Source organism: Photinus pyralis, unplaced genomic scaffold, assembly GCF_008802855.1.
Source record: "Photinus pyralis isolate 1611_PpyrPB1 unplaced genomic scaffold, Ppyr1.3 Ppyr1.4_LG6, whole genome shotgun sequence".
Lineage (NCBI taxonomy): Eukaryota > Metazoa > Arthropoda > Insecta > Coleoptera > Lampyridae > Photinus > Photinus pyralis.
Window position 1 is genome coordinate 40,698,548 of NW_022170663.1, and position 17,964 is coordinate 40,716,511.

Here is a 17,964-nt window from a genome sequence, read left to right on the forward strand (position 1 = left end):
AAAGTTGTAGATGTTTTCATGATCTACAACTTTTCCATTGAACACTTTTGCCTCTTATCTCAACTTTTGCCGGAAATTGCTGTAATACAATTTTTACCTTTTCACCCTCCCCAAAAACTTCAGGTGAATTCCTCCCCTGCTCACGTATTTATTTTTTTTGTATTTGTTATAGACTAATTCATTCGAACGTATCTACTTGACCAAGCTCCCTTAACAATATTCTTTTTTTTTCCCAAAAAATTCGCCTGGACTACTATTGAGGTTAATAACTATAATAGTTTCAATATCTACTGGTATGCACTGTATGATTTCGAATAACTGATGCCCACAGCAATAATATTCGATGAGAGTTATTAAGTTTTCTACACCTAAGCAAGGATTTAAGAGCACCCTCAAGGTTGCAGGGGCTTGAGCAGCCAATTAGTAAACACCCCTGTAAGTCTTGGATTTTTGAGTTTAAATCTATGGGTCAAAGCCATATCTGTAGCACTAGTACAAAATTATCGCATTTGGTTTGCCGTCTAAAGCAAGTAAAATAGAACACAAACGAATGAAAACAAAATTGGTTAGAATGATTATAACACTTTTATTTCATTTCAAATAAAGTATAATATATTAGTATTAATACTGTATTACATACAAGAAATGCACTTGTTAGAAACTTACAGAAGAGTATAATATAAATTTCGATAGGCAAAAATGAAAGAACTTTTGTTTATCCTTTCCTAGCATTACTAATTAAATAAAAATTGTCCAAAGGCGTTGGTGCACAACTGGATTCATACTTGTTACAAATAATACTTTTACTCGGCGCTTTAAATCAGATCAACGAGAAGTGACGTTCAATTCGAATAAAAATTTGCAATATATACAACGTACTGAAAATAGCTTAAGACCTAAAACACGAAGTAAAGGAAACATAGGTTGTACTTAAACGTTATTTGGGATGAGATGCAAGTTAATAAAAAGAAAGATGGATCAAAGCGAGAATAGTGATTTAGTTTCATATTTAAATAATAAATATGCGAATCTCTTAAAATCTAATTTGTTTTGAAAAACAAGCGTGGACCCTATCGTAGTAATATAATAACAGAGAACCTTTTTAAGTTCAGTTCAGTCGCGTCGCAGTTCGCGTCCTTAGAATAATGAAATAACTTCGCGCAATTATTACGTTTTGCACTCGTTCCGAGTGAAGAGAGCACGCTCAGAAATCTTTCCAAAGAAATATCTACAAACGAAAAAATTACTGTCTACAAAGACGAAGAGCGGGTTATATCTAAAAAATATATAGATAGATATTTCAGTCTTCAGAGAAAATATCACATTCCAATCAATGTATCTTTTTTGAACACATTGCGTAAAGCAAACGGCGTCTTCTCTCAAACACGGAAAGTTAATATAATTATTCTTTGCTACCGTTACGTGCTAAATATCACAGATCGGCGTACTGCGCAGCTGCAGTAATCGGCAGGCAAAACACGCGTACGGTTTAAAGACCAAACGAATAGATACTACATATATTTACATGACCGTCGTGTGCACACACTTACCTAAAACACAAGCAGCCATGTTTGTATTCTGTAATAAATTAAAGACGTACGAATCACTTGCACACTGGACAGGTACACAGTAAAAAATACAAAATTTTGCAGAGGATCATCAGATTGACGTAAACGGTTTGCGTCGTATCGCACCGTGTACTAAAATTAAACTAAATATCGATCCCCCCTTCTATATGTTTCGTGCATTTCAATAGCATACAGATATAAATTCTATTACATTAAATCTCGGCTGAAAATCGCACGAGAACACATTTACACATCTACATTTATAAACTAGGAGTGCCTTCTAAAACTTGTTGTGACCACAAAGTGTGGGGGGTCAAGTTATAATAAGTTGTGGCCAAACTGGGACTGGAACTCGTCTCAATCAAAATTTGGAACCTTGAGAATTTAAACTTATATGTACAACTATTAAATATTTACGGTGCGAGACATTCACACCTCTGCCTTAACAAGTTTTCCAGTCCAAGCTAACATCATATTAACACGTATATATTTCTAAAGTACGGAGTATTCACCTCAATTGCCAACTTTGTACTTTCAATAATGCGTCATCGAGAAGTGCCAATATTTAAATGGAAAAGAAACGAAATGTCAGCCTGAATACGGATGCATTATTGAAAATAATCTTGAGAAAGGTGAATTAGGCTTGGCATAGGGCTCTCCTTTAGGAGTTAAATACAAGATATATCAACACTAAGCAAAGCTATCCTATAAACAAAAAAGAAAACTTCTAGTATACTTCCACCACTACAATTTGATTAATAAATAAGAGAAATTAACGATTAACTTAACCGCGCACGTAAAACACAAAAAACGAAAAAACATTAGCCCGTTAAAAAGAGGAAGAAACTAAACTATAATATTTGTGAGGGGATTGTAAGCGCAAGCTTACTGTTGCACGGCGGTAGCCGGCTGTGAATATTGGTAAGCGTATGGCGGCAGAGGGGGCGAGTACTGATTAAAGGGTTGGTTTATCGACTGATAACCGCACGGATTAGTCGGCGGGGGTCTGTTGCTCTGGAAAAATTTGTGATTGATCAGGCAATGAATGTCGTCCGGAGGTGGAACACCTGACATCATGTAGGGCGGCGCGACGGGATACATATTTGGACTGTTAGCAGGGGGAGGTCCAGAGAACGCTTGCCGCTGGTTGTAACGTTGCCCGTTCATCATGTTGCCGTTACGAGATGGAGGGCCTGCACAAACACATCCATTAGCATTTAAAAAAGGACCCAATCGTTTTTACAATAAATTTATGTAAATGAAAAGTTTCAAATGAAATATCCTGTATATTTTTGAAACTTTGAAATAAATACAACCATGCTGTTTTCCCAACTCTTAAAAAATATTATGCTTGTCTACAGAGTGTTCATTTTATTTTGTCCACTATTGCTATATCGAGAACGATAAGAGCTATGCCGTACGTTAAATTAGCAACAATTTCTACTTTACAAGACTATTTTAATGAGCACATTGAACATGGGTTGAAAAAAATTTCTTTGTGCTCATTAAATAGTCTCATAAAATAGAAAGAGTTTGCTAATTTAACTGACCTTGTAGTTCTTATTGTTTGTCGAGATAGCAATAGTGGACAAAATAAAATGAACACCCTGTATATCATATTCACATAAAAGACTAAATGACAACTGTTAGTAGTGATTTGTTAAAGTTGGTTCTTGAATACTGCAAGCCGTGGTCTACTTTCTCTCTGTCAATGTTCTTTTTCTATGATTTTTAAATGAAAGCTAGTTGAATTTCACATTTTAAAACATTTTTGTCATGCTATTTCATTGCAATGGGCTCCACTGGTACTGCAGCAAAATTGCCAATCAAGAGACCCTCTCAATCAAATGTAAACTTTGAAAAGGATGAGAGAAAAGTCAAGTAGTGCCATCCTTTTCCTCCAGTGTAGTTACCATTAAGACAAAATGTCATGCTTAGTGTGAAGTGTGTGATATTAAGTTGGAGTTGTGGTCATAATTTGAAATTAAGCCTTATGGTCACTGGTCAGTGAGTGTTGTGATCTAGACCCCTCCACTTATAATTTGAGATAGAGGATAGCACACCTCTATCACGTGTTCAAAGAAAAATCGAAAAAGTTCTTCCACTAATTCAAAAAACAAATCGTTAAATACAGAATTGTCTTTTATCTTTCCCGACATTTAGCATAACACGCATTGACCACAAGCCAACAGCCACCCATTTTACTAGTGATGCGGCTTTTTACAGTGTTCAAGAAAAAAAGGTCACCTTAATACTATTTATTTGGCACGGTACGAAAAATGTTTCATATGAGTTATACATGGTGTCAATTTTTCGAGTGCCACTATGGGGATCTCACTTATCTTAAGAGATAGAAGGTTGGTTAAATGGGGGCAAAGTTGTTAATTTTCGGGCTGAATAAGAATCTGAAAAGAAATTTGAAATATCTTCAACAGTTTTGAAGATATCGCAAAAAAACGAAAATGTCTGATTTTCGTTTTTAATTTTTTTATGATAAACTAATCGTAGTAGACATTACTAATTATCACATTATTCGGACACTTTTTAATGGAGATTTCAAATATGGCATCCAGTTTTTAATAACTTTCAAAATGACGCAGAAACACGTGGCAACTTTAGTTTTTCTTATGGGCGCCATTTTGAATGTTCACATTTTGAGATTACGTCTTTTTTTCTCTTTACAACGATATATCACACATGGTGGTTTAGTTTCACATTTTTCTTAAAAATACAATTTTTAATTTTTTGAGAAGAGTGCTTTGGAAAAATAAAACATTCTTTTGTTTGATCCATCTGTCTGGTCAGCGTTTTCAGATAAGTAGAAATTCAATTTTCATCTGAACAGAATTGAACCTTCATTATGCTAGAAAATTATAATTAAAATTAGAACAAAATACATCACAACATGTGTTCAAATTGCCCACCTCCTAATTCTGAGCATAGTGCCACTCTCTTCCTAAGATTTGCTATGGCTCTTGACACATCCCTCAGGAAATGGAGGTACCGATCTGCATTTAGAGTCTCTTCGTACATGTAAGGACCGATTATTGTATCGCCCAATAAACCGACCCATATGTTAACACTAAAACATATTTGTGGTCGTGTTCTTGAAATTGATGAGAATTTTCAATTGACCAGTAATGTTTATTGTGGCGATTAAACATTGCTTCATTGGTAAATTTGCACTCATCAGACCATATGATGTCATTAAGGAAATTTGCATTTTCTTGAAGCTGATTATTGACAAATGTACAAAAAGCTACCCGTCGTTCATGATCTCCTGGATGGAGCGTTTGGGAAATATGAATTGCCCAAGGCCGATATTTGTGCTTTTTAAGAGTTCTTCAAACAACTTGATGAGATGGCAAATTCAGCTGGGCTGCAACTTCCCTTGAGGAGACAGATGGATTGTCTTGCACCTAATTAACAATTATTAAATGATGAATAGATTAGTAGTTGTAAGCATGTAAAATTTTTACCGCTTGCATAATTGCCTGCTCATATTCATTGGGTCTATCACCATATTGCTGTCTACATCTTTTAAAAGATCCATATTCGCCCAAGTTTTTATGCAGCAAAGAAAAATACCTCAAACTAGGTTGTTGCCGCTCTGGATAACGCTACAAGTATGTTGCAGCAGCCATGTGGGCATTTCGATGAGGGGTGTAGTAAATTTGGATCATATCTCTTTGTTCTGCACTTGAAAAAGGCATTTTCGCAATACAACTAGCATAAACCTAAATAACACTACATGAAATAAGTCAACCTTTTCTTCACAACAAAAGAACCTTTTATTTTTCCAAAGCACTCTTCTCAAAAAATTAAAAATTGTATTTTTAGGAAAAATGTGATACTGAACCACCATGTGTGATATATCGTTGTAAAGAGAAAAAAAGACGTAATCTCAAAATGTGAACATTCAAAATGGCGCCCATAAGAAAAACTAAAGTTGCCACGTGTTTCTCCGTCATCTTGAAAGTTATTAAAAACTGGATGCCATATTTGAAATCTCCATTAAAAAGTGTCCGAATAATGTGTTAATTAGAAATGTCTACTACGATTAGTTTATCATAAAAAAATTAAAAACGAAAATCAGACATTTTCGTTTTTTTGCGATATCTTCAAAACTGTTGCAGAAATTTCAAATTTCTTTTCAGATTCTTATTCAGTCCGAAAATTACAACTTTGCCCCCATTTAACCAACCTTCTATCTCTTAAGATAAGTGATATCCCCATAGTGGCACTCGAAAAATGGACACCGTATATGTGACGTTACGATCTAGCCGATCGCATATTGAAACTTCTTATATCCCTGCCCCTAATCGATGAAACTTTTGTTTTTCAAATTTAACACCTATGGTTTTTTATGATATCGGAAAAGAGCAATCAATTTTCTATACAACATAAAATATGCATATGGAAGAATACAAAAAAATGGTAAAATTTGTGATTCCATATTTAGCAAACTTATTAAATCTAACATGCCGTGTGCTGTCAGGATGTGTGGTGTCTGTTGTGTTACAGGGATAGACTGTATTGCGCAAAAGTAAATTTTCAAATAAGTGATATTGAAGTGACCCTCTTATCTCAAACAAACTGTATATAAAATTTATACTTTCAGTTTTTGTGTGCTCATTACAAAAAAATCTTTAATGGCATGTGCAATACAGGGGCAATCATAAAATTTAATTGGGTTAATACTGAGCGCTCAATGCCTCCTTACCATAGCCTCGTGGTGTCGGTGGAGGACCATATGCGTTCTGCTGTGGATACCCTTGATTGCCCATCGGATTTTGGTAACCATTCGAATATGCCATCGGAGGAGCGGAATTTCGCATGTTATTCCTCTGATACATTTCCCCGTTACGAATGTTGTTGTTGTTGTAACGCATCGAAGGCTGCCTTTGTTCAATGTTGTTAGAAAGTCGATTTGAATTCCACACATTTCTCTTGCCGGAACCATTATTAGAGTTCGGTGATGAGTTGTCTTTGTTTCGGTTTTGCCAACGATTCCTTGTATTCTGACCGCCGCGCGAGTTTGACGCCAGCTCGCGCAACTTCGGATTAACCTGCTGACCAGATTCCTCCAACACCGCTATTAAATCCTTAGCCTGCCTTTGATTATTTGGCGTGAAAAACGCGTAAGCTGTGCCGACTTGCTCGCAACGGCCAGTGCGGCCGATTCGATGAACGTAATCCTCGCACGAATTTGGATAATCTAAATTAATAACGTACTTGACGTCCTCCACGTCCAAACCACGTGCCGCGACGTCCGTCGCAACTAAAATGGATGCTTTGCCATTTCTAAACTCTGTTAAAACGTAATCTCGTTCTGGTTGAGATTTATCACCGTGTATGGAGATGGCAGAGTAACCTTCCATACGAATGCATTTCGTGATATCGTCTACTTTCTTTTTCGTTTCAACGAATATAATTATTTTGTTATTTTGATCGGCAGCTATTTCTTTCAGTAAACCTAGCAGCTTACCTTCCTTTTCGTTTTCCTCATATACTTCCACAATTTGCCTTGAAACACACAAAATTGTAATCAACATTATCAAAGTGTGATTGGGATGAATAAAAATAAATCGGTGTACAAAAAGTATATACAAACAGAAAAAAATGTATTAGGAACGGATACAACTGATAGTCCCTTGGAATACTTCGTATAGTATAAGAAAAATGCAACAATGAAAAGGACTTGCGAAGCAGTAATGTGGAAAACATTAAATAGTGGCAATAAAAATACACAGCAACTAAATAAATACTTTCATAAATATTTATTGAAGATATATATAAAATCAGGCTTTAAATTATTTAGTTTCATTGATACCAACTAAAACACTTCCTAGTCAATATCATGTTTCTTCAAACAATTTTTTTTAAAATTTGGCGATTAAATAAACCGAATGTAGCGTGGTACTTTATATATTAAAAACTTCAGTTTGTATTCTTGAGTTGAAATGAGTATAGATTGCCAGACATTATCGAGATTCGGATTCCTGGTGCTTCAAAACGCGTATTTCCGTAAAAAAATGTAGGTTTTTTTTACCCCAATGCAATACGAATGTGAGGGTGGAAAAACCATATGACTTCTCAATCATCATGATCTCTTCTGTGCAAGAGGTTATACCATAGAGGAAGATGCATTTTTAAATGTGAACTGTCAAAACTAATAAAAAGAAGACGTTATCCAAATAAAGCCAGAACCTACTGGACCATTTTAAAAATGCTACGTTCATAATTCAACTGTTTGGTTGGTGAGTCTGAACCGAGGTCTGAATTTCATCCTATTCAGTTTCGCGAAGGGTTTGTTTATTTTTATTTGGAAAGCTGTTTATGTACTTTAATTGAAGCTCAATAAAAGTTATTATTATATTATTTAGCTAATTACACAAAATTGATTTTTATTTGCGGCTATAACTAAGAAACACTGCGTGCTTAATGAAGTTAAGTTAAGTTTGTCCTGTAATTGGAAAGATTTTCTGTTGGACATTTAAATACTAGCTGACCCGACGGACATTGTCCTCTTTCTTAGCTATGAATACCTATTCAATTCGGACTGAAATAAATAATAACAAAAAAATTTGCTGTGGCTAGCACAGGTACCACCCGCCCCACCTGTACATGCGCGATTTTGCCCTTTTATGTCTAAGAATATGTGTAGCAAATTTGATTTAAATCGGTTGAACTGTTTAGCCGGAATAGTATATTGAAAGACAAGTGTTACAATGCGACCTATTGTAATACGACTATCTTGTGGCACGAGTGGCGACGCGAAGCGTACAACTGTTTTCACAGTTGTACAAAATCATCATTGTGACACCGAAATAGAAAAAAGAGATTTTGACACACTTGCCACAAAATCGCGCCATCTCTCCCTAAAATAATAAAAAATAAACGCACTCACTTCTATAGTTGCTTTTGGTGATTCAGCGCGAGCAACGTACCTTCTTTTGCGCCAAATGCCGTAATTTGAAAGCAATTATTGTATTTCAGGATATGAATCAAAAAATGTATAGAATCTGGCCCATTTCCAAAAACCAAGGATTGTAGTGGCTCTGGTGGCCGTACCTATAGCATACATTTCACTTGGCCACTGGCGCAACATAATCCAGGGGCTTCAGTATCCTTGCAATGTGGACACACAAAGTTCTTTGGTCTAATAGCAACAATTTAATGTAAACTGTAATCGAAAAGGGAAAAACAAATTTCAACATTTCTGCTATTAGTAGCAATTCATAAAACAACAAAAGTCATGGTTATTTTAAAATTTGCGGATAACTTTAAACTCTACAGTTTTTTCTGTAAAATGTACAGGAGGGTAGGATAGAGCATAAAACTAATTTCCCATGTTAAATCCCTATGTTCCTACCTACCGAGCACCACCCGGTATATGTTTGACTTGTAGGATTACGAATTCTGCGACCTAAGTTGGTACCATATGTTGGTACATCTAATAAATAGCATCTTAAAAAAACTAAAATTCAACTGAAAATAGAAATTGACTCCCTTAGTGTTTCTGTATAACTATGTATACCACCAAAAATGGATATTAGGTATAACAAACTTTTAATATAAAAGGCGTGATTGCGGTGAAATAACTTTGAAACTTCTCAAAAAACGCACTGAAATCTGGATAAACTATCCGATCGAATTGACAGCACACTATGATATGAATAAATTAATTTTTTGACGGATATATTATGCCGATCAATGTAGGTGTTAAAACAATTGCCATCGCACCGTCAAACGCGCGATGTTTAAATAGTCGTTAAGTTTTCTCCAATTTTCCGAGCGATTTTCTTAGCTTTTCTTGCCATAAGAACCTTCTACACACTATTAGAAAACTTAAAAAAAAAAGATTAATGGAATCGGTCAAGCCGTTCTAAAGTTATTGCGTGACCAGAAGAAACCGAGGTTCATTTTTATATATAGAGATTATTATTATTATTATTATTTATATATGTCATTTTTATCTTAGAGTACGGATAAGAATGCATTTATTTTTATAAAATAAGCGCTTATTATATATGAATCAAAACGGGCAAAAAAAGCTAAAAAAAAAGGCAAAGTAAGCAAACAAATGCACAATCAACCAACCCCACAAAAAAAACCTGGATTCCTCAATAAAACATGATTATGATGAAACTAACTCTAATTATCAGAAAAACAATTAACAATTATGTATTTCTCCAAATTTGCAATTTTGCCTTCGGTCCGATAAAATATTTTTATAGACGGAAAAGCTTCTCTCGACATCTGTAGAGGTAATTGGTGCAAATTTAAAGACGTTTAATGGTGCTGTAGTACGTGGTTCTAAATCTTCAACGAAATTTCCGTTTAGGCTTTTAGAGATTTTCAAAAAATATGAAAACCAGAATTTTTTGTTAGCACGTCCTCTAATTTCTTTTGAACTATATCGGCTATTGGACCGTTTATCTTATTTGTGTCTCTTTGAAAATCTACGATTTTAATTGATTCATCAAGGGGCAAATTTTGGGATTCAAATTTTTACAGTGCGCTATTTATTAAAAAAATGCAAATCCCAACATTCTTGCCCGCATTAAGTTAATATGCAAGATATCATTCTAATCTCAGTGTAGAAATGTAAAAAAAATCAAAAAAGGCAAAATAAAAATAGCCTCAAACGCTTTCTTTTTTCATGAAACGTGTATATCCAAAACCATTATGTTCTGCATTCAACATTAACGTGTAGGCAAAATGCCATAAATGCGCACTAAGAGTTGTAGGGTGTCATTATATAAAAAAGTGCGTATGTAATATATGACAGTTAGAGCGTCTGTAATCGTTATTACTTATTACATAGCCCATAAACCCACTGATACTGGGGAAAAAAGAGATATCCGCTCATGCAGAGCTACTTACTGCTCTACGATAGATACATTACCGCCCGAAATAAATTTAAATCAAAAAGCAACAGAATAACAAAAAAAGGAGTGTTGCAAGGTCAAGGGATACTGAGCGCCTTTTTCGCTCACACTGATTTAATGAACTACGGCGCGCGTAAGTGAGCGTCGGCCTTTTAAAGCACTAGACGAATGCGCGCTGAACGGTAAATTCAAAAATGCCCAATGGCGGCGTTACTAGTAGAAATTCCAGCCAATGGTGGCTGAAAAACATGTATATGATGCTGACACAATCCTATGTGAGCGATAGAAGCAAGAGATGCGAATTTATCGAAACATGTCTTTATGAACGTGTCCTACGTTAGCGACGCGAGCGGATTAAGCGAATTTTGAAGTTTAATATCTTATACCATTGCGAGCACCCTTCCAGCAATTGTAATAAATAAAATAATAAAACAGTGTACTCCCACCACTTGGGGCGCACCATTAATACAAAACAAGTTGTAAATCAGCATATGCATGATTAAAACGCATTCTTGGTAATACAGGTCAGTATTTTATTAGCGAAGTTTAAAATTATCGATCTCACGAGTAATTTTGGCTGCGTTAAATAATTAATTTTATTTAATTTCAATTGAGGGTACGTCTTTATTTTGTAAAATAAATCAGAATGCAAATAATTAAGTTTTTATACTGGTAGCGCTATCTAACGGTAAAATTATAGCACCTCCGAAAACCATATCGAAATTATTTTCTTCAATTATCGATCTCACAAGTACCCTAACTCAAAATAGACTACAGCCTGCACATCGCCACTATATCAGAAAGCTTTTAGTGAAAATTTGAAGTTTCTAGCTATTGTAGTTGCTGAGATCTCACCCAGACAGCCGGCCAGCCAGGCATAACGAATATAAAAAAATGCGCTAAAAATAATAAGTGCGATCATCGTTCTTTTGGAAGAAGCTGAAGAAATGGAATTACAAGCTAACAAGAGAAAGAGAATATAAACTAAAATGTGTTATTTAAAAACTCAGTCCAGCCATCTGCACCTTCTGAAGAAAATGAATAACATTGTTAACTTTTTGAAATACTAAATTATTTATTTGAGTAAAAATTCTTAACACGCGACGCACTCGCAACTGTCACTCAGTTTCACTAAATTTTGTATGTATGTACCTAACACACAGCATCCAAAGCAGCAGCTACATTTCACAGTATAGCTTAATACTTCTTCTTCTTCTTATTATTATTATTACTTCATTTTCCGCAAAGAGAAAATGGTCTTTTTCCTAATAAAACGGTGGCTTTAATGGTAGAATCAAGAGTAATGTGATCGCCACCAGCTGATGCATTGTAATGTGATATAAAACTGATAAAATTTACTTGTTATGTTAAGAATTAAAGTATTAATTTTGATTAACCTCTCAAGTTTGATGAGCACTTTAGAAATACTTCATAAAATTTAAGACCATCTATCATTTTAAATCAGTAGATAATAAGATGCTCGGTAAACTGGAAACTTACCAAATCCATCAAGAGCTCCCTAAACTATTCCCTGTACTTTAGCTTTGCAAATTGCAAGTGCAACTCTCCAAAGCTACAAAACTGTTGCCTACCTACAGTACTCTTTTAATGGAAATTATCAAAAACATTATAAACCATACTACTTGAAGTAAGAACAAGTCATTGAAAGTATAGACACCTGCTATTAAATATACCCCAAAGTAGCAAACCAAATTACCTCCACATGATCTTAATTAAAAGAGAAAGATTCCATGATGTTAATGTGAAACATGGCAGAATATCACTAAGTAAATTTGAGTATCGCAAATGAAAATAGAATCCTATTTAATAACATTGAACGTACTGCAACTTTCAAATCATATCTTAAGATGCAATTGCTTTTAATGCAAGCAAGCAATCTAAATTTCTGCCTGAAGTGGCAGATTAGCATATGCTGAACACCTTTCTTTTTGCACAACACCGATTTTTAATATTATTATTAATGACAACTGAAGTAAAAGTAAAACTAACAGCACAGGAGGATAGAAATCTTAGAAACAAAACAAAGGTACACAAAAATTACAACCTTATAGTGTGTCCAAATAAGAATCAAGCATAGAAGAACAAAAACCTGCTTGAACCAAGCAAGTGCTGTTTAGCTGATGTGAACTAGACTCATGAAATTGCAAAAACGATCCAAATTCTTCAATCCTGTCAGCTCAACTGAAGAGACAATTAGTCATTAATAGAATGTGTTGCCGGTTATAATAAACTCGATATTATCCTTAGTTGTTCTGTATTATTAAGTGCAAAACAAATTCCTCCGCCCCTCACCCCCCTCAGATAATAAAAAAACCCAAACCCAAAAAATAACAAATACAGCGGAAAATTTTATTACTTATGGAAAAATCAATAACTTTTTGTATCTAAACATGTGGATCAGATTAGAATAAAAAAAAACTGTACTTACCTAATATTCCGGTTAGCAGACAGTGCAAGAGATCCAACATTAATCTGTACATAATCAACGAGAAAATCTTCAGCAAGCGCCTGCACCTGCTTAGGCCACGTCGCCGACCACATCAAAACCTGCCTGTCAGGCCGTATCTGCGTGATAATCTTCCTGATTTGAGGTTCGAAACCCATATCTAACATTCGATCGGCCTCATCCAACACCAAGTAGGTGCATCGTTGCAAATTGGTCGTACCCTTCTCGAGAAAATCGATTAGTCGGCCTGGAGTAGCAATGACAATCTCGACACCGCGCTCCAAGTCACGAGCCTGCGGACCTTTGGGGCATCCCCCAAAAACGCACGTGTTTCGAATCATGCTTGGCGCGCCGAAATCACGCGCTACCTGTTGTATTTGCTGCGCTAATTCTCTGGTGGGGGCGAGGATTAGTACGATGGGGCCTTCGCCTCTTTGCGGACGCTGTTGGTGGTTGATATGTATTGCTGCTGGGACCATGTAAGCTAACGTTTTACCGGAACCGGTCTGTGCGATTCCGACCATGTCGCGTCCCGAGAGCGCGATCGGCCAGCCTTGCGCTTGTATAGGTGTCGGTTCTGCATACCCCTGCCTAATAATTTCTTGCATTACATAATCGGGGAAATTAGTTTCGTCGAAGCATTCACTCGGATTTGGAACGTTGGTTCCCTTGACTGTAATGGCTTTTTCATCGCGGAAACTATCAATATCTGTTTGAGATCGGTTCTGTATATCCATGTGTGGAACGTAGAAGTTCTTGCGAAATGGTTGAAGGGTGGTCATGTCCCAAACCAGTTTATCTTCGTGACCTTTCTGTTGCGGGTTTTGTTGTTTCGAATTCGGCCCTCCGAAGTCTTGGACTGCAGCTAGAGAATGTGTAGGTGGTTTCCAGTAGTTAGATTGTTTATTGTTAAACTGTTCACCACGATTAGGGCGCGGACGATATCTGCACAAATAAAAAAAAAATTACAAAAGATACTAACAAAAGGTGGAAGAAAAAAAAGTAGAGGGTACTTAAATAAACGAAATTATTCGACGAAGTTTGACTAGAAATTGAAATTTTCTACTTACACAACGTTATGTTGATATCCGTTATATTGCATTGTGGAGAAAATAAAAAATCAGTAAAAGTCAATGGCTGCCTGTGTTTAGGTTGAGTTACCAAATAGTTCTGTAAAAGAGGGACGTGCGATTATGATGTGCGACTTTTAAGCAAAATAAACTATTCACCGTATTTTACTCTAATCTCGCTTAGACTAATCTTTTCTCCAACACAAAGCAATTTCTAACGATTTACATTTAAATCACTTACCTACAGTCCATTTATTCACTTCACCGGTTCAAGATCACCAAAAGTGATGTTTGATAAACTGTCACTTTCAACGCATTCGCATTGGCCCATTGCACTGATTGGTGCATTTTATTTTAAACGCTCTCCTACATCGAATAACTTTACATCGAATTTGTTTTTGAACAACTAATTGAAGTATATTGATTTATGACGCGAATAATAAATTATCAATTAGAAACTGGTACAAAAGTGAAAACATCTGTCATTAACATTTAACAACTTATTGTGGACCGAGTCCAGCTCGTAGTAGCGAGGCTTGAACAAGTATAAGAATACATCAGTTTCACCATGAAGCCATCATCAGGGCGAAGGTGCCTATAATCATTGACTATACAGTTGGTGTGTATAATCAATGCGGTAATTAAACGTTACCAGAACATCCTAGCTCGCAAAATCGAAAGAAACAGATCTCAGCCACCCCACCTTCTACGCACTTTTTCAAATGTAATTTCAAAAAAGGCTTCACTCTGGTACTCTGTTGCAATCTTCTAAGCTAACCTCAACTACTCTTAAGACTCGCAAATGTCGCCTTATATAAAGTCCTCAACTCTTGCAGTCATATATATATGCCATGAACTGCCATTACTACTTCTACTATTGGGCTTTTGGCGTCTTCCAGAACACCCTTCCTTTGGAAACAATAATTAATAGAAAGTTTTCGAAAGAAAGGTGGAATACACTGGAAACTAGGACTTAAAGGGGCAGTATACCCAAATTTCATGTTTTCGCCTAAAGATAGATTAAAAATATCTAAGAGTAACGGTGAAAACCGCAAGTCGCTACGCCGTTTCGTTATTAAATGGTAAGGTGTCGAATGTAAAAAACGGTCGTTGTGACGTCATCCCGACAAATGGGTCGGTGGCGCGCTATAGCAATATATGGATTCAATGACGTTTGACGTGTTAATTTGAGACTGACGTAGTCTGTGATCTACATTATTTTCAAAAATGACTAACTTTGTGTTTTCCGCTGCAACAATAATTTGAAAAATGCTAATGTAACATTGCAAATTTTCCCCGAAAAAAGAAGGAGCCGTGTCGAAATAAAGTCTGGAAAAGTAGAAAAAACCGCTGAATCATATAGTATAGTCACGTCGTTTGCAGTGTCCATTTTAAAGATGATAATTTTTTTGGAAGATACAAGAAGGAAAGAACCCAGCTGTGCCTCAGTATAAAGTTTTGAGAAGGCTAACAATACTGCAATCCCTTCTTTACATCTCACAGGAAACAAAGGTCCTAATAAAGCTACAAAACGTCAGTCAACTTATCTAAGAAAGTAAGATTGTGTCCGATTGCTTATTGTGGGTAAACGATCAACTTCGTAGTGGAGAAACCAATTCAACATCAAACATATGCCACAATCAAACAGAAGAACTGAATCAAATGGAACCAATAACGCTTACTGAAAGCATAGGTATCCAATCTGAGCTGAGTACAGAAATTTATTACAAATATCCAAATTTATATGAGGATATATGTTCGAATGATACTTCAGTAAGTTTTCTTGTTTTTTTTTCAAAGGAAAGCGAACTAGAATTATGAAAGAACTGACGCGTTTGGAATGCTTGGATCCGTGCCGCCGCACACACGATGTCGGGATGACGTCACATTTAAGGAATAATAAGTGCGACGTTGCTATTAATCGCATAAATTCAAATGAAATTTTAAAGGAAGTTGCATACGTGGCGACATCTCAACTAGACTTCTAAAACTATAATTGATAGAAAGTGTATCGATTGCCATGGAGATGGCGCACTAGTACTTATTGTATTTAATCAATCTATTCAAAAACCGGGCCTTTAAACTACAATTGCTCTACAGATCTTGCAAGACTCCGTACATTTTGAACTGCCATTTATTCAGACTTCTCAATCAAAAGTTATAGACTAGAAACCAATTTCGAAAGAAAATTCAAAGGGCTGTAACTTTTGAACTAGTAGCCCAATCTTGGAACTGTTTGAAATTATGGATTCTACAGGCCACATTCTATAAGAAAAATTTTTTTCCGGGTCGATCTGAGACAATTTTTTTTTCGGGGCAAAAAAAGGCAGTGTATAACCTTCCTTTTTTACCAAAAATCGACTGCACCAAAATTTCTCGGGAAAACACTTTTTCTTATTAATTTTGGTGCGTAGAATCCAAAACAATTCGTACTTTTTCGATCAGACTTCTCAATCAAAAGTTATAGACTAGAAACCAATTTCGAAAGAAAATTCAAAGGGCTGTAACTTTTGTAACCTTTTCCATAAGTTTGTCGACAAGTAACAGGTGTAGTATTAGGAAAAGAAACACCTCCTCGCACTCATATGATCCTGATACAGAATTGTCAAATTTTTATGTCGAATTAAAGCTTTGAAATTATTTTGACAGAGATAGAAAACGACCTCTTATATTATGTTCTCCTAGTAGCCCGACACCTTTTACGTAACTGTGTCGACAAGTAACAGGTGTAGTATTAGGAAAAAAAACACCTCCTCGCACCCATATAGTCCTGATACAGAATTTGCAAGTTTTTAAATCGAATTAAAGCTGTGAAATAATTCTGACAGAGATAGAAAACGAGCTCTTCTTATATTATGTTCTCCTAGTAGCCCGACACCTTTTACGTAACTATGTCGACAAGTAACAGGTGTAGTATTAGGAAAAGAAACACCTCCTCGCACATCATATGATCCCGATACAGAATGGCAAATTTTTAAATCGAAATTAAGCGTTGAAATAACTCTCATATTGATAGAAAAAGACCTCTTCGTGAATTCTGTTCTCCTAGTAGCAAGACACCTTTTACGTAAATTTGTCTACAAAGAACAGGTGTATTTGGGACTGAAAGACCTCCTTTCACGTTATATCATCCTGATACCTACCAAATTTGAAAGTGTTTTCGGCAAAGTGCGAAGGACCAGGTGCTTATTGTACCTACTGTAATCTTCAGTTTTGTTATTGGGGAGGAAAATAAAGTACAACTTCTGTAAATAATTTTTATATTGAAAACTGTACAAACAAAATAAAACGCATATTCTGTTCCGAATGAATCTTGAGAGTAAATGCAGCCCATGGTTAGCTCAGAAATCTGGTATCAGGAGAATATAATGTGCGAGGATATCGAAGGTTAAAATAAAATTTAAGTGAGGTTAGGTTAGCGTGCTAGTTAGGTTAGCTCAGAAATCTGGTATCAGGAGAATATAATGTACGAGGAGATCGAAGGTTAAAATAATTTAAGTGAGGTTAGGTTAGCGTGCTAGTTAGGTTAGCTCAGAAATCTGGTATCAGGAGAATATAATGTGCGAGGAGATCGAAGGTTAAAATAAAATTTAAGTGAGGTTAGGTTAGCGTGCTAGTTAGGTTAGCTCAGAAATCTGGTATCAGGAGAATATAATGTGCGAGGAGATCGAAGGTTAAAATAAAATTTAAGTGAGGTTAGGTTAGCGTGCTAGTTAGGTTAGCTCAGAAATCTGGTATCAGGAGAATATAATGTGCGAGGAGATCGAAGGTTAAAATAAAATTTAAGTGAGGTTAGGTTAGCGTGCTAGTTAGGTTAGCTCAGAAATCTGGTATCAGGAGAATATAATGTGCGAGGAGATCGAAGGTTAAAATAAAATTTAAGTGAGGTTAGGTTAGCGTGCTAGTTAGGTTAGCTCAGAAATCTGGTATCAGGAGAATATAATGTGCGAGGAGATCGAAGGTTA

The 17,964-nt window shown here is 35.8% G+C and overlaps 1 protein-coding gene across 2 annotated transcripts; it reads right to left on the reverse strand.

The window, feature by feature from the left end:
* Positions 1 to 801: 801 nt before the first annotated feature.
* On the reverse strand, positions 802 to 14,328 carry LOC116173349 (DEAD-box ATP-dependent RNA helicase 20-like). Of its 2 annotated transcripts, XM_031490752.1 has the most exons (5): positions 14,241 to 14,326; positions 14,000 to 14,099; positions 12,912 to 13,874; positions 6,292 to 7,094; positions 802 to 2,761 (listed from the first exon to the last, which is right to left on the reverse strand). In XM_031490752.1, exons 2-5 carry the CDS (start codon positions 14,029 to 14,031, stop codon positions 2,454 to 2,456), a joined length of 2,106 nt encoding a protein of 701 aa, XP_031346612.1. In that variant the 5' UTR covers positions 14,032 to 14,099; positions 14,241 to 14,326; the 3' UTR covers positions 802 to 2,453. The 2 variants fall into 2 exon arrangements, with proteins under 2 accessions (XP_031346612.1, XP_031346613.1); XM_031490753.1 differs by lacking the exon at positions 14,000 to 14,099 and having other exon boundaries at positions 14,241 to 14,328.
* Positions 14,329 to 17,964: the final 3,636 nt, after the last annotated feature.

Bases quoted from the DNA above. Each gene is read 5' to 3' on its own strand.
- LOC116173349 (XM_031490752.1), bottom strand. From the start codon at position 14,031: ATGCAATATAACGGATATCAACATAACGTTGT. The intron at 13,875-13,999 runs GTAAGTAGAAAA...TTATTTGTGCAG, and splicing joins GGATATCAACATAACGTTGT to ATATCGTCCGCGCCCTAATC. The intron at 7,095-12,911 runs GTAAGTACAGTT...GTGTGTTTCAAG, and splicing joins TCTGCTAACCGGAATATTAG to GCAAATTGTGGAAGTATATG.